General features: G+C 41.7%; 1 protein-coding gene across 2 annotated transcripts in view; it reads right to left on the bottom strand.

The window, feature by feature from the left end:
* The window catches only part of SRRM4 (serine/arginine repetitive matrix 4), a 474,160-nt gene that overhangs the window by 195,117 nt on the left and 262,767 nt on the right, over window positions 1-16,276 (bottom strand). For both annotated transcript variants that reach the window (XM_045042073.1, XM_045042072.1), the window contains one exon: window positions 9,773-9,894. In XM_045042073.1, the coding sequence (XP_044898008.1) occupies window positions 9,773-9,894 (122 nt within the window). The remainder of the gene's footprint in view (window positions 1-9,772; window positions 9,895-16,276) is intronic.

Genomic DNA, 16,276 nt, shown 5'->3' with positions numbered 1-16,276 from the left:
GTGCTCTGAAGCTAGAACGGTCCTTCAGAGTTGTCGCACGTTGGAGCAAAATGGCCAGCATCCACCTACAGACACCTTCTTTCTCTTGTGCTCACATCACAATCACAGTCCCCAAACAGCAGCATGCAGATGGTCCTGGATTTGTTTTTCAAAATTTCTATTCTGCACTGTACCTCTGTGGAGCTAAAAACACTGGGCCCATTAAAGGAGCGCTGAGACAAATGACAATATAATGATATTAGCATGTATTTACAATTCACATGAGTGGCTTCAGCTAGGGTGTAGCAGAAAACGGGCTTGTGAAAACACGAGGAGGTTCTTTGACTGGATTCCTTGGTGAAATGTAAATGTGCCAGTAGTTATCAGAAATGTCTAGTGCATCGGGGTGCCTGGGTGGCTCAGTGAGTTAAGTGTCCGACTTTGGCTCAGGTCATGATTTTGTGGTTTGTGGGTTTGAGCCCCATGTCAGGCTGTGTGTGGACAGCTCGGAGCCTGGAGCCTGCTTCAGATTCTGTGTCTCCCTCTCTCTGCCCCTCCCCCACTGGCACTCTGTTTCTCACTCAAAAATAAACATTAAAATTTTTTTTAAATATGCAATACATCTAGTTAGATGATTTATTTTCAAGTTTTCAAGGATGAACATTTAGTGGCAAAGAGCCTGGGTCTCCATGTCAGCCAGACCTGGGTTCAAATATTGATCCCTCCACCTCCCCAGCTTTGTCACCTTGGAAAAGTTATTCAACTTCTCTGAGCTTCTGCACTGTTCCTGGCACACAGCAAGTGTATGATCAATATTAATCATCTTAATTACTAGTAGTAGTAGAATTAATACTATTACTCTACTGCTAGTATTATTAACTAAAGTGCTGCAAAGTCTTCTGGAGCCAGAGAATTCCCCTAACTCAGTGTATTAGCCCTCTCCCCATTATGTTGACCCACGTCATGGATCTGATCCTTGTGCACACTAATTACCTTCATTTTCTCTTATTAAATGTATGCTCTCTTAGCCTAATTAGCAAATGTTTCAGTCCCATATTTCACAAAGTGTAGAAACAGTAGGCTTACAAATATTAATACTTGTTACTAGACAAAAGGCATTGGTGATCAAATGCGTTTGGGAGAGACTTGGTTAAACAAACTGAAACAGGGGCACCTGGGTGGCTCAGTCAGTTGAGTGTCTGGCTCACAATTTCAACTCAGGTCATGATCTCACAGTTTGTGAGATTGAGCCCTGCATCTGGCTCTGCCCTGGCAGCATGGAGACTGCTTGGGATTCTCTCTCTCCCTCTTTCTTTGCCCCTCCCCAGCTTGCGCTCTCTCTCTTTCAAAATAAGTAAATAAACTTAAAAAAAAAAAACAGCTACAAAGTGAGACAGATTTCTTTCCTACAGGACTTGTCAGAGTCTTTTATGTTCCAGTAGGACTTCTGTCTCTTTAAGAGGCAAATATAATATTGTATTAATCTTGGCTGCAATTTTTGGCTGCAAATGGGAGAAGCCCAACTAAATCTAGTTTAAATGAAAAAGAATGCATTGGTTCATATAACTCTAAATCCTAGGATTGTATACACTTTAGGATAACTGGATCCAGGGGTTCAAATTATGCCATCTAATCAATCAACCAGTCTCTTTTTCTCTCCCTCTCTTCTCCCTCTCTCTCTTTATCTCTATCTCTCTCTCCCCCTCCTTCCTCCCTTCAGTCCCTCTTTCACTTTTTCTTCTGTATTTTCTTCTCATGTATTTGAACATCTCTTGGCTTTTGCATTGGACAGTGATATTGCTCCACGGAAGTCTCAAGCTGACAATCTATGATACAGAAGGAAATAATTTTTTCCACAATTTACCTTTTTTGGATCATGGACCCATGTCCAATTCAATTTCAGTGTCCTGGGGTATGAAGTAGGCTCTGAAAATAAACTAAGCATGGGAGAGGGGGAAAGGCATTTCCCCAAAAGAAGAGTTGTCATGAAGACAAAGACTACGTATCTACTCTGAATATTTAGCATTTCATCTTACTGGGCTAGTATTCTTTAAGAAATGCTGACTTTTCAGTCATAGAAAGACAAATATATGATTTCACTCATATGTGGAATTTAAGAAAAAAAAAACAGATGAGGTGCTTGGGTGGCTCAGTTGGTTAAGCGACTGGTTTGGTTTCAGCTCGGTTGATCACACAGTGGGTTCGAGCCCCACAACGGGCTCCTTGTTGTCAGTGCAGAGCCTGCTTGGGATTCTCTCCCTCTCCCTCTCTGTCTTCCCCTCTCAACTGGCTCTCTCTGTCTCTCTCTCAAGAATAAATAAACTTTAAAAATTTTTTTAAAAAAACAAAACAGATGAACATAGGGGGAAGGAAGGAAAAATAAAACAAGATAAAACAGGGAGGCAAATCATAAGAGACTCTTAATACAGAGAATAAACTGAGGGTTGCTGGAGGGGAGGTGGGTGGGGGGATGGGCTAAATGAGTGATGGGCATTAAGGAGGGCACTTAATGGGATGAGCACTGGGTGTTATATGTAAGGATCACTAAATCCCACTCCTGATACCAATACTACACTCTATGTTAACTAATTTTATTTAAAATTTTTTTTAAAAAAGAAAAGAAATGCTGATTTTATACAAACTCAGTCTCGCCAGAGGAAAAAGAAATCACCATTTTGAGCTACCAGTTTTGAATATCTATCATGTTCCTGTTACTGTTCATGGAACTTGGATACAAAGATGAATGAGATCTAGTCATTGTCTTCAAGAAGATCATGGTCTGGGAAGCAAAGATCTGAGGCAGACAGTAAGCAGCTGGGTACAAGGCAATATTCTAGACATTATAGCAGAGGTACGAAAAAACTGCCACAGGCACACAGACTGGATCATTCATTCTCCCTTGGTCATGACAGAAACACTACACGGAGGAAGAAACGTTTGTATTGAGTTTGGGAAGAGGCCAAGTTTGAGAAGGGCAGGTTATCCTGGCATTGAGAACTACCTAAGACAATTCTTCAGTTTGAGAGTGCATGGCTTAATTTGGAAGCAAATGATAGCTATGTGATTCAAATGCAGCCTGTAGGGTCAGGCAAGAGATAGAGTTGCAGAATGCTGGAGCTAGGTTGGACTCCAGACCTGCAAGCCACTTCTTCTCCAACACCTCTCCAGAGAGTGTTCTGCACAAGAGAATGGACTCTGATCACTGTTGCTTTGTGTCTGTCCAATAAAGTTCCTTAACCACTTCCTCTAGGTGCACAGGGGTTATTTTTATATGACCCAAGCTGAGCCAATCAGGTTCTATACCATCCTGTTCAGTGTGATTGGCCTAAGGGTGGTCATGTGACCCAGACACAGCCAATTGTATCTTACCTTTTTATAAAGATATATTTGGGGGTGCCTGGGTGGCTCAGTTAAGTGGCCTGCAGTTCAGGTCGTGATCTTATGGTTTGTGGGTTCTGGAGCCTGCTTCAGATTCTGTGTCTCCCTCTCTCTCTGCCCCTCCTCTGCTTGCACTCTGTCTCTCTGTCTCCCAAAAATAAATAATAAACATTAAAAAGTAAAAAAAAGAAATATGTGATTATTTGTTTAAAAAAAGATATATTGGAAGAAAGTTGGATTTTTTTTCATACTGTTGAGTAACCAGCAGAAAACATGAATCTAGGGCTGCCCCAGTATCCTTCTATGCTACATGCTTTTGTAACTTAAATTGGATTTCTGTCCCTTGCCCTCCAAAATGGTCATTTTTCTCCAGCATTTACCTGAATGCTAAAAAGTCTCCCTGCAGGTTCTAGAAAAGGGCAGGAAGCCTATACCACATGGAAGGAAGTGGTACAACCAGTAGGTACAATCTTTGGAGCAATGCTTCATTATTGTCATGCTCCTCAGGACTGTGACTGTGATTGAGAGGTCAGAGTCTGTCAACCTAATTCTGCTGCCTTGAATCATGGCTTATCTACCGTGTCCCCACCCAACTTTCAGACCCACCTAACTTGCATGCCTGCCTCCAAGTCTGCCTCCACCTCCAATGCATGGAGGACCCTGCACGGAGGAGCCCAAATCTGACAATGTCACTTGTTGTGGAAACCAAGGCATATCACCTGAAAAAAAGTGATGGGGCAGGGGAGCTCCACTTCCTCAAGTTAGCCTATAAGCCCTCCAAAGCTTGGCTCCTTACAATCTTCTAGTCTCATCTCTCACCACTCTTCACAATTTGCATTCCACCAACATTGGATGGCTTCTATCTCAATGTACCATTTTTAGAGCCCCTTCTTCTCTTGGAAAAAAATCTCACCCATCCTGTAAAATTCAGGTAAGATATCTCATTACTTCTATGCCAGGTACCCAAGAAGGACTTGTGTGTACTCCTACCACCACACCTCTATCTGCCCTGTAATCATATGCTTGGTGTCTGTTACCCCATGAGAGCAAGGGCCCTGTTTTCTTCTTTCTATCTAATTCACATGCAAATATTGTCAGCTCTACCTTTAAAATATACCAATATAAAAAATAATAAATAAAATATATACCAATATATTCTAAATCTAACCACCTGTTATCACTACCACATATTGGCTTGCTCTGAGCCCCCACTACTTCTCACTTACATTGTTGCATTGGCCTTCCACCAGGTCTCTCTTGATTCTGTCCTAACTACCTTTTAGGTAGTTAAGACACAGTCCATTGTCAAGAGCACAGTCACAATGAACCTTGAAAAAACTGTCGTTCAGTTCTTGGTCCTCTGCTTAAAAACCTTCAGTTGAGTTTCTCTTTCACCCAGAAAAAAGTTCAAATGCTTACAATGGTCTACAAGACTCTACATGATCTGGCCCCTGTTCCTACCTGACATCATCTTTCATTATTATCCTCCCAGCTCATGCCACACCAGCCCGCAGTGGCCTTCTTGCAGTCTCTCAAACACACCAGGCATGCTCCTGCCTTACAGAGCCCACACTATTCCCTCTGCATGGCTCATTCTTCTACAAGTCTTGCTCCCTCACCCTCCTTAAAGCCTTTTCTCAAATGTCACTATTTCAGTCAGACCTTCCAAGATACCCTGTTTAAAATATCCCTATCTTCAATACTTACTATATTCTTTACTTATTTTCTTAATTTTGTGCCATTATATCATCTATTTCACTTGCTTTTTTATTTGTTGTGTGTCTCCTGAGTGGTCCCCCCATCTCTAAAAGATAAGCTCCCTAATGACAAGGAGTTTTGAGTGTTCTGTTCACTGATAGACTCCCAGTGCCTAAAACAGTGTGTTGAGTATAGATGTCCAATAAATATTTATCAAATAAAATGATAAATGAATGAGCAAATTATTTGAATACCAAGTGCCTAGCACAGAATAGGCACTCAATATACTTTATTGAATAAATTAATTAACTAGCGAAGACTTCTTCTAAGTCTGAATGAGCTTTTTCCTGGCATTTTCATGTTTCTTAATCCCCTTCTCAAGATTCCAGATCTCCAGTTTCCTAATCAATTGTCCATGGAGATTTTTTTCCAGTCTCTGACGTGATTCTGTAAATGTCTTCTCCAGCAGTAAGAATAGAGTCAATCAATGAGTAGTTGACAATGAAGGGTCATATCTCATCTGACAAAGCCCAGCTCCATTCAGGAGAATCTGTCATTCTTAGTGACACAAAGCCAGGTAATGCCACAATTCTTTATCATGAGTTTCCAAAATACTGGGCCAGACATTTATGTGCATGTAAAACTAACTAAACTCTTTGAATTCTATGGTTCTATAAGAAGGGCTGGATGGAGAGAAGTTGATATTGAAATCACCAAGACAGTCCTCAAAGAACACGGGGAATATATTTGAAGACAAACAGATTTCTAAATAAATACAGAAATGCACAAAATATGTCTCCACTCAACCTCTATGAGACCCATAGAGAATTTGGCATTAAAGGGTAATAATTAGCTTGAACACAGAACTTAATAGTTTGTAATAAACTTTCATGTGTATGATTCCATTTGGGCTACATAACTATCCTGTGAAGAAGAGAGTATTATTATCTCATTATGGTAGGTACAATATACCAAATTATTTGTTGTCCTGCCTGTAAGAGGGTTATACGACCCTGTTAGCCAACATGTGATTTGCACTGCCTCTCTGTGGGAGAAGTATAATATCCCTGCCCCCACGGCAAATGGAACGTGAGCAAAAGTGAAGATAGGGGACATCTGAGTGAAAGAGACATTGCATGACTCTACCATCACTCCTTAACCCATATGCATCCATAGGAAAGTGGATGATTCTTTATTTTAGATCGTGAAATGAAGAATCTACATGGAGATGATCTATAGAACCATAGGTGAGAGTTAAACACAGCTGAAACATGAGAAATAAATCTCTGTTGCCGTAAGCCGCCAAGATTTGGGGGACTATTTGTTACTGCAGAATAACTAACAACTGACTAACACACCCATTTTACAGATGAAGGATCTAAGGCTTAAAAAGATTGGTGATTTTTCTAAAGGTAACCACCTAATAAGCAGCAGAGCCAGGACTAAAACTCAGGATGTCTCACCCCCCAAACCATGTCACTCTGCTAGATTATTCTGGTTAAGAACAATGTCTGCTTTTGCATATCTCCTAGAGTAATCTGGGAAATTGGGTATTACCAGACTCCAAGCTGGTGTGTCTTTCACTGATGAGAGCCCTTTCCTCTCTGAGACCCTGCCAATTCAGAAAAGGGCTCTAAATTTCATAGTTATTTAGGAAAACAGAGCTGGCTCAATATAGCTGTTTTCATAAACTGGTCTCTGGAAACCATCCCAGCCCAGGGTAAAATATGAAATTTAATCACAGTGGGAATTTAGCCAGTATCACCAAGCCCCATTGACTGTTCCTCTTGTTTCCTTTTAGAACTCAATTGTTTTTCAGAAGCTCTTGGATGGGTCTGGCAGTGCTCTGGGGGCCAGGATCAGAATGTTGGCTTTACTTAGGCTTTTTGTTCTTTGGGGTCTTGTCTCATATTCTTCTTAGGAAAGAGAGGGACATCTAGGGACCCAGGTATTCCTAAACATGTACATTCTACACATACACAACTTGCTCCTTAGGGGCACAGTTCAACACATAAACATTTTATTCTCAGGAGCTAAAATCTGGGCCACAGGTATCAAACATACAAAGAAACTGCCCATGTCACCCAGGCAACCTGACTACCTAGCAAGGTTTCCAAGAATTCTACAAAACAAATGTCCTTGGGCTCTCCTGAGACAAAGTAAAGGTTGGTGGTGCCTGGAGTCTGCTCATGAGGGGGGAGGAGAGAAAGGTTTAAGTCCGTGTCGATGTCCTGCTACCTTACCATTAGAGCCCCAGGATCACATACAACAAAGCCCCAGAGGAAATCAGCTAAGTCTTGGCCAGGTTATTAGTCCAGGAGCTACGTAGGGACATGCAGTGGAAGTTTCATCTACTTAACAAACCTTTATCCGACATTTAGTATGGACCAGACACCTTTCTAAGTACTTTGTAAGTATTCTTACTTAACGCTGGCAACAACTCCCTGAAATAGAAGTTCTTATTATCCCCATTTTACAGATGAGGAAACTGAGGCCCAAAGGGGTTAAGTAACTTGTCGCAGGTCTAGAAGCCAGACATAGAGAAGGCGGGATTTGGACCCCAGAAGTCTGCCTCCAGAGTCCATACTCTAATTCTATGCCACGATGCTTCCAGGGGTCATGGAAGAATCAGACCTCAAAGAAATTGAAATTGATTGTCTCTGAAAATGGCATAGTTTCTCTTCCAGTTTGACTCCACTCAAAATGAGAGGGGGAAGATCCCACCTTCCCCCCCCCCCGAGGTAAAGGTTGAATGTAATACCCTTTTCCCATATTCTATGCCCCTGGGAAACTTCTAGACTGTGAACTCTCAATATGCAAGAAAGAGAGCCACTCTATGCAGTACTGTCTTCACAGCACCTAGTGCGGTGTCTGAATCAGAGAATTCTAGTGAGTATTTGTCAGACAAAGGGAAGGAAGGAAGTGTAGGGGGAGCCAGGGAGGAAGGAAGAGAGGGTGAGAGGGAGGGAAAAAGTAAGAAGGAAGGAATGAAGGAGCTATTTGGTTCTCAGTTATCCATCAGCTTATCTCCAGTTAGGGGTTAGCTGAGGAGAGCCTGAAGTGTTGCTCTTGGTAGGGATGTTTAAAGATACTCTCAAAATAAGTAATTTCTGCAACTGCTGTGGCTTTTGTCCCTCTGGCTCTTTCTTCTCTGGTATATTCCTCCTGGCTTTCCAGACTCCTTAGTTACCACTGAACAATACACACACACACACACACACACACACACACACACACACACACACGACAATGCATACACGCACACATGCACATACAAGTGCACATGCACACACAAGAACATGCATACACACTCATATACTTGGCACACACAAGTACATGCATTCACACACAAGCACATGCATGCATGCACTCACACACATACATGCACACACAAACACACATGTACATGATGCACATTCACACAAGCACATACATGCATACACTCACACACATACATGCATATGTGCGCGCGAGCGCACACACACACACACACACACACACACACACACACACCCCTACAGAACGCTGTTTGTCCAAATAGTTAAGACACAAGATGCCATGTTCTGCTATTCTTTCTTGTTTACAAAGAAAACAGAATGGACCCAAGAGGGGGCATCACTCTGACCTCTCTGTGTTTTTGGCAGAAGAAATGCCCATAGCTCCAATAGCTCTCTGGCCATGAGAACCTCAGCTACTAACAGCACATAGCTGCAGGTGAAATGTCACAGAATCTGAGAATGCAATAGCCTAAAGGGACCTGTTAGATCACCCTGCCCAAGAATTCTGAATCTTAATTTTGGGGAATCTGTTAGTGTCTCTCCACAGCCGGACCCTTCTCATTATACTATACTGTCTTTCTATTCTCATGTCTTTCCCTATTACTTCCTTGAACAGGGCAGTGTAGCATTTCAGCTCAGAGTGCTAGAAGTGCAGCTAGAGAGACTTTGGTTCCATCCTGGGTCATCCAATTATGAGCTGTGAAGCCTTAAGCTCATGTCTTGCCCTCTCTGAGCCTCAGCTTTGCCATATATAAAATGGGAGTAAGAACAGAACTACAGCAGACTTTTTATGGAATCAATGAGATAATGCATCTAACGCACTTAGCACAGAGTCTAGCACATAGCGAGTACCCAATAAATACTTATGATTATCTTAATTCTTCAGGCTTTGTCCATATTCCTAATAGCAGCATCGTGTTTATGATTCCACATGATTTCGCGTGTTTCCAGAGTCAGGAAAAGCCCTCCCTTGTTAACCTTCATTTGGAAAGCAATTTAACTCTCTGACATTAAAAATTAAAATATAAACAGCCCAGTGCCTGATTTAATGGACAATTAAAAATTAAATTAACAGTTAGTAAGTGATGAGCTAATTTCGTTATTGTAACCACATTAGCCTCATACTTGGAGGAATATAAAAAGGGGAAACAGACCCCTTAAAATAAAAAGAAAAATTGCAGGCAATAAAAGACTTAAAATCATACATCATAGCCTTGACAGATTCATTCTTTGAAGCCACTCGCCCCAAAACTCAGCTGATATTCATGCAAAAATGTTTAGATGACAAAGTAATGAGAACTGATGGTGTGGCAGAAAGACAAAGAATACTCACATGATATTTTATTGTAATATATGGAGCAAACAGCTGGATGAAGCAGCCTGGGCCATCTCACCCTGTGCTGGTTGGTGGCCTCATGACAGACCACAGATTTCCTTACCTTGTCTTCAAACACATGCATCTTCCAGAAGCGTTCATTGCAGGTCTCAGGTCTGCACTCTCTGTCAGGACCCTTGCACTCAACTCTGACGGAAGGGAAAGGCAAAAAGCAGCCCATGTGACCTGGAGAGCCAACAGCAGAAGATGGGTCCTGGAAGAACTGTCCCACACTCCAAAAAAGTCACAGAGCTCACCTTTTCTTCCCTCACCCTCCTTGTCTCATCCCTATTTCTCCCTCTTCCCCCAGGGCCTTATTGCTCTCAAAATCACTTTGTCATCATTTAACTGTAATGAACCTGCCTTTCCTGCTGGTCTATAAGGTCCATGAGTTTAGAGATTGCTTCTATCTTGTTTATCATGCTAAGCTAGCATACAGCATAGTTTCTGTTATACAATAGGTGTTCAGTGTTTGTTGTCTTGAATTGATTTAATGTAAATGAGCAAAAAAACTGTTCAGTATTAGATGTTAAGGATTCACAATGCTGTCCTTTCTAGAGCCATTTGCCAGTTGAATAGGGGGGATGGAGATAGCGATACTGAATCCAAAGAGATAGCTGAAGCACGGTGTGATTCCAGGCATCAAGAAGTGGCTAGGGGCTAAAGGGATAGTGTTGGGAAGGGAGGCTTCCAAGAACTCATCAAATCACAGCTTGTAGATGTCTATCTGCTCTGATTACATGCTGGTCTGGCTTCAGTGAACAGAAACTGTCTTAGAAGCAAAGAACACCACTCCATTCTCACAATGTGTGAAGTGTCTGACAAAATACAATCTGATTCTGATAAGATGTGATCTGAATGAGGCAGCCTTCTACCCAAAGGGTCCTCCACTCCTCCATTTTTTTTCCTTGAGATCCCTACTGTCATAGTCTCTGCTTTGCAGTAAAGGACATTTGTTGGCTTTTGGTAACCTAGGATCCATTCCCTGTAGCTTTAGTAACATCTCCTTAAATTCCTTTGGGAGAATTTCGTCTCACTCATTGTGTGTAGTCTTAATGATACCTCCCACCCAAGGGTATATGACTCAAGTGTGGCAGATTGGCCCTTTCCTATTGTGACCTTGAATCTTGAGTAGAGTCATAAGGAGACAAAGTAGATGACATCACTTCCTCCAGAGTGACACATTTTCAAGGATGTTGTTGACTTCACACTGCCAAGATACCAGAGCACTCCTTTCCCTTTCTGAACTGGGTTCCCCAGCCTTCTCATTGATTCGATGATCCAATATCCTACTACTAAATTTGTTTTCTGCTTAAATTAGCCTGAGTCTATTTGAACATCTTATAATCCAAGATCTCTAACTTGTATTTGGGGCTGGAGAGAAAGCAGTGAGGGTAAGAGGAAGCCCTCATTTGGGCTTCCAAACTCTCTCCAGTTACACATGTAATTTATCACATTTATTAGCTGGCTTCTTCCAAGGAAAATAGCCCGAATGCATTCAATAACTAGTGAATGCGAGGAGGAAAAGAAATAATAGGGTAGAATCATGAGGATAACAAATCTTCATGATGGATTTGGTGGTGGTAAGAAGCCAATAGGAGAGGTTTTCTAAGACAACCATTTTTATTTTTGTCTATTTGCTTGGCTTCAACCTCAAGTAAATGAAAAGATCCTAATCAATTTAGCTTCAGGTATGAAGACAGGGATTCTGTGTAAATAATAGAACTCAAAAGGTTTTCCTGATATAAGTCCCCCTTGATCCCAGTTTCTCTGTCTCACTTCCCAGTGAGTCCAGACATCTAACCATGGGATCCCTACCTTATCTCTACATAATGGTCCAACCTCACAGGCTTCACAGAAGGAAAACCTCAAGGACATACATTGTGGGGACACCACATCTGAAAACATGGTTTTCCAATGGTCCCTATGTTAGTAAACAAACTGGAGGCTTATGAAATTGGCCTTCCATCTTTAATTGCTGCCAGTCATGTGCCACAATGGTAGTATTAAGTTATTTTACAGAATTGAGTATTAGGCAGAGTCTATAAAAGGAAGGGAGAGCACAGAGAGGGTCACATTTGGGATGTCATTTAGTGTCTGCCCCTACATCCCCATAGCTTCAATGACCTCCTCCCACCTGCCAGCTAATTGGGCCACATGTGCACTATGTGACCCAAGAACAACGGATCCAAAATATGGTCAATGACTTATGGCCCCCATGACCTGGGATGAAAAGATACATTTGGCCAACCAGACTGTTCTGAGGTGTTGACAGTTATAAAGCTGGGAAACCAAGATGGCACAGTATCAGAAGATGAAAAGACACTTTGAGCTACAGAAGACAAACCGTCAAAAAACCAAACTTCTGCATGAGCAGAAAAGATGGAGTGTGAGGAAACTAGCCAAGAGACAGAAAGGAGAACTGAACAGATGATTACAGAGAATAGAGAGACGAAGAGAGAGAGAAAGAATCGGAGAGACTAGTTCCTAAAGCAGTCGCAAGTCCTGACAGCTTTCTGGTTCTAATTATAGTTCACAGCTATCCTAACGATACACCTCTGTTTTTCTGAGGTAAGTTGAAGGCATCTGTTTCTTGCAACTGGAAGAACCAAACTGAAACAAAGGGAATCCAGCACACAAAGGCTGATGTCAACAACAAGTGAGCTAATTCCACTTTTCTATGGCCAGAAATGGATCTGCCTAAAATAGCGTCTTGTGCTGGAGCATGTTATGTTTCTCAGACTGTGTGCTCTCCTATCCCATTTGAGCCTTATGACAACTCTGCAAGATAATAATGTTGGACATATATTAATTCAACAAACATTTGTTCAGCTCCTGTTGCATATATTACTGGCACTCTTCTGGGAGTGAATGGAGGAAGGAAAGAAAGGCCAAAGAACGATGGCCCCTGTCCTAGAGGAGGATGCCAGCTGTGGACAGAGATATCTGCATTTTAGAAATGAGGAGACAGACCAAGATAGGGCACAGGTGTATTACCACAGGTGTGTATTTATAAATGAGGAGAGAGACCAAGATAGGGCACAGGTACACACAGGTGTAACCAACTAGTTAGTCAAGGAGATGACACTTCTGTTGTAACAGGATCCTACTTCTCTCATAGCCATGACACGACCAGGGATTTTTACACTTTTCCTCTTTTTTTTTTTTTAAGTTTATTTATTTATCCTGAAAGAGACAGAGACAGTGCAAGTAGGGGAGGGGCAGAGAGAGAATCCCAAGCAGGCTCCACGCTGACAGCTGTGGACCCCAATGCAGAGTAGAACCTTTGAATCGGAGATCATGACCTGAGCAGAAACCAAGAGTTGGAGGCTTAACTGACTGAGGCACCTAAGTGCCCCTGGCAGACTTTTTCTTATAGGGCCAGACAGTAAGTATTTTAAGCTTTGCTGGCCGTTTTCAGTCTCTATCATGTCTACTCAACTCTGCTGTTATAGCATAAGAGCGACTTTGGATACGATGCAAACAGGTATGGTTGTGTTCCAATAAAACTTTATTTACAAAAAAAAATGGTTGATGGGTTTTGCTTGTGGGCCATAGTTTGCCAACCCCTAGTAAATTCCTGTGTATTTGAGGGACCCTCCCCCTCTCATAGCTATGACCTATTAAGCAAGAGCCTTAAAGAAGACAAAGCTGTGTGAGTCAAGTAACATTTAGATATTTTATTAACCTTATGACGCTTGACTGATTGGACCACAGGAGGAGACAATTTGCCATCCCTAACCTGACTTAGAAATGGATCATTTCACATAGATAATATATTTTCTCCAAGAGCCTCTCAACATCCCAGCTGCCCATCACCATAACAACCCATACTCTATAATGAAAAAGTAGAAGCAATAACAAATAAGGGAAGAATTCAGGCATTGAGTTTTTTGGATATAAGTTTTGACATTTCAAGTTATGCTACTAACAGACTCGTCATCGATGTCTTCAAATATTCTGAATTTCTTGGATCCACATGCTACAGCAAATGTATTTGTGTTTTCCTAAAGGCCAGTAGTCACATATCAAGAATTTTAAATTATTTAGAGTATATATACAAACCAAGAAGAAAACTCAGTCTGTATCAGGAGAGGCAAAAAATATAGAATCAGAGGTGAGAGATACACTAAAAATTAACTAGAGAAAAGCTAATAAAGGCTGTTGTGTAAACATAGATAATTTAGCTTTATGCAAATTGCTGATGGGGTAGATAAAAAGAAAGCCAGAATTTATTTCACATTTTTATGCCCTTCAGAAGAATGCATTACAATTTTGTTTGAATATTAAGTCTTCTTTTTCAGAAAGTTATGCCTTTTCTATCAACAGAGTCCACTATGATTAGGGGGATGAAAGACAGACCTCTGAGTTAGACACATGTCCTCCCCACTTCTTTTGGGTCCCCAAGTCACGGATATCAGCACACAGCATCCTTATCTTCTAGATAGGCCTGTGCAATTCCCTGATTCTGAACTCGAGGAAGGACTGAAGAGCACAGAATGATGGAGGCTGCTTGCCCAGGATACAGCCTCCAGAAACATCCTCTGCCCTATGGCTCCCTGAAAAAATGGGGAGGGAAGCTGCCTTAAGAAGCTCAGACAAGTTCTGCTCACAATGCCCTGACTCTTAAGGAAAATGGGTTCCTGAAAGTGTTTGTTTAGAATTCTCAAAGTTGTTGCTGTCCAACCATAACGATGGCTTAGTTTCAGACAATCCCTTCCCTTCTTGCTCTCAGGGCTTCTGTGGAGATGCTATAAAGGAGGGGGAGAGGCTAGTGAGGTGCATCTGCCTGCAGTTATGGGTCACCTGGGGGCTGCCATTTCAAGCTCCCCAGCAGTGGTGGCTCATGAATGTTTTATTAAATACCCTCCTTGGGATGGTTCTTAATGAAGGCTAAGAGCTACTCTCTTTAAGGCTACTATGAGCATCTTGCAGGCTTCACGTTTAGGAGACTGACCCTTTTCCTTGCTCATGTCTTGAAAATACCAAATAACAATAAAGATAATTATATCTGACATTTATTAAGTCCTTACTATGTTCCATGTGCTCAGCTAAGGATTTTACCTTCAATGGTTATCACTTAATCTCCAGAACACTTTTGAAGTCGGTATAAGAAGTATCCCAGTATTTACAGTAAGGCAGTAGATTCCAGTCCTTAAAAGCATGAACTCCAGAGCCTGATTCCCTGAGTTCAGACCCAGGTCCTCTACTTACTAGCTATGTGATCTTGGGCAAGTGACTTAAACTTTCTGGTTGTATTAGTCATCTATTGCTGTTTAACAAACAATCCCACAACTTAGTGGCTTAAAACAACATTCATTTATGATCTCACAGTTTTGGACATGGCCTGACTCTTCTTACTTAGGTTCTTTCACTAGGCTATACTCAAGGTGTCAGCCAGGGCTCAGTCACCTCCATACCTAACTGGGGTAGTATCTGCTTCCAAAGTTCACTTAAGCCTGGCAGGACTCAATTTCTTGAGTAACGTTGGATTGTTGGTCTCAGTTCCAGTATGGCAATTTGCTTCACCAAAGCCTGCAAGCTGAGAGGGAAAATGAAGCAGTCTTCTAGCAAAGTGGAAGTCTCAGTTTTTTTAACCTAACTAGGGAAATGGCATGCCATCATCTTTGCCATATTCTACCAGTTAGAAGCAAGCCATTAATCCAATCCACTCTCAAGGAGAGGGGATAACACAAAGGCATAAATTCCAGGAGATGGGGATCACTGAAGGCTATCTTAGAAGTTGGCCTGCCATACTGGGTCTCAGTATCCTCATCTGTAAAATGGGAACACTAGTTCTTACTTTGTAAGGTTGTTATGTATATTAGATGAGTTATTATATGCAAAAGTACCTAGATTGGAGCATGGTATATAGAAGTGTTATAAAAGTGCTTGCTATTATTATAAGAAATAAATATAACAGTGAGAGTTTAAGTCATTTGCCCAAGGTCATTCAGTTAGTGAGGGCCAGACTAGGGGCTGAATCCAAACTGTATTCACTAATTCTCATCTGTGTGCTTTGAGATGAAGCATTGACCAGATGGACACAGCCCCTGTTAGCACTGGATGTCCAGTCTAAAGGAGGACAGACATCCAAGTAACAGGGGTGTCTAACCTAAGTATGGTTTGTCAAGAAAAGTTTCCTTAAGGTTGGGACAGACGAGCTGTGATTGAAAGGATAAAAAAGAACTGATTGGGTAAAAGGGGAAGGAATCATGCTCCAGAAACTGAAAACAGCCTTTGGGAAGACCCTGGGCAGAAAACCCACAAACTTGATAACATTATTCTCACATCTTCCTCTCTAGTCTCTTATGCACATCTCATACTTCAAATGACAGGTCAAATACCACCTCATCCATGCAGGCATCCAATATTTTTTCCCCAATGTTTGGAAATACTCCAACTATTCTCCTAAAGCATTTATATCCATCTTAGAAGGAACTGTCACACTGTTCTGCTTTGTCCAATCAGTTTGCCTCTTGGGTTCCTTTACACTACTCCACTTGCCCAGAAACTCTTTGAGGGCAAGGTCCATGGACCTCTCATCTCTTCCTTTCTGGGGGATGTT

Source organism: Felis catus, chromosome D3, assembly GCF_018350175.1.
Source record: "Felis catus isolate Fca126 chromosome D3, F.catus_Fca126_mat1.0, whole genome shotgun sequence".
Taxonomy (NCBI): Eukaryota; Metazoa; Chordata; class Mammalia; order Carnivora; family Felidae; genus Felis; species Felis catus.
This window is presented reverse-complemented; position numbering and strand designations above follow the sequence as displayed.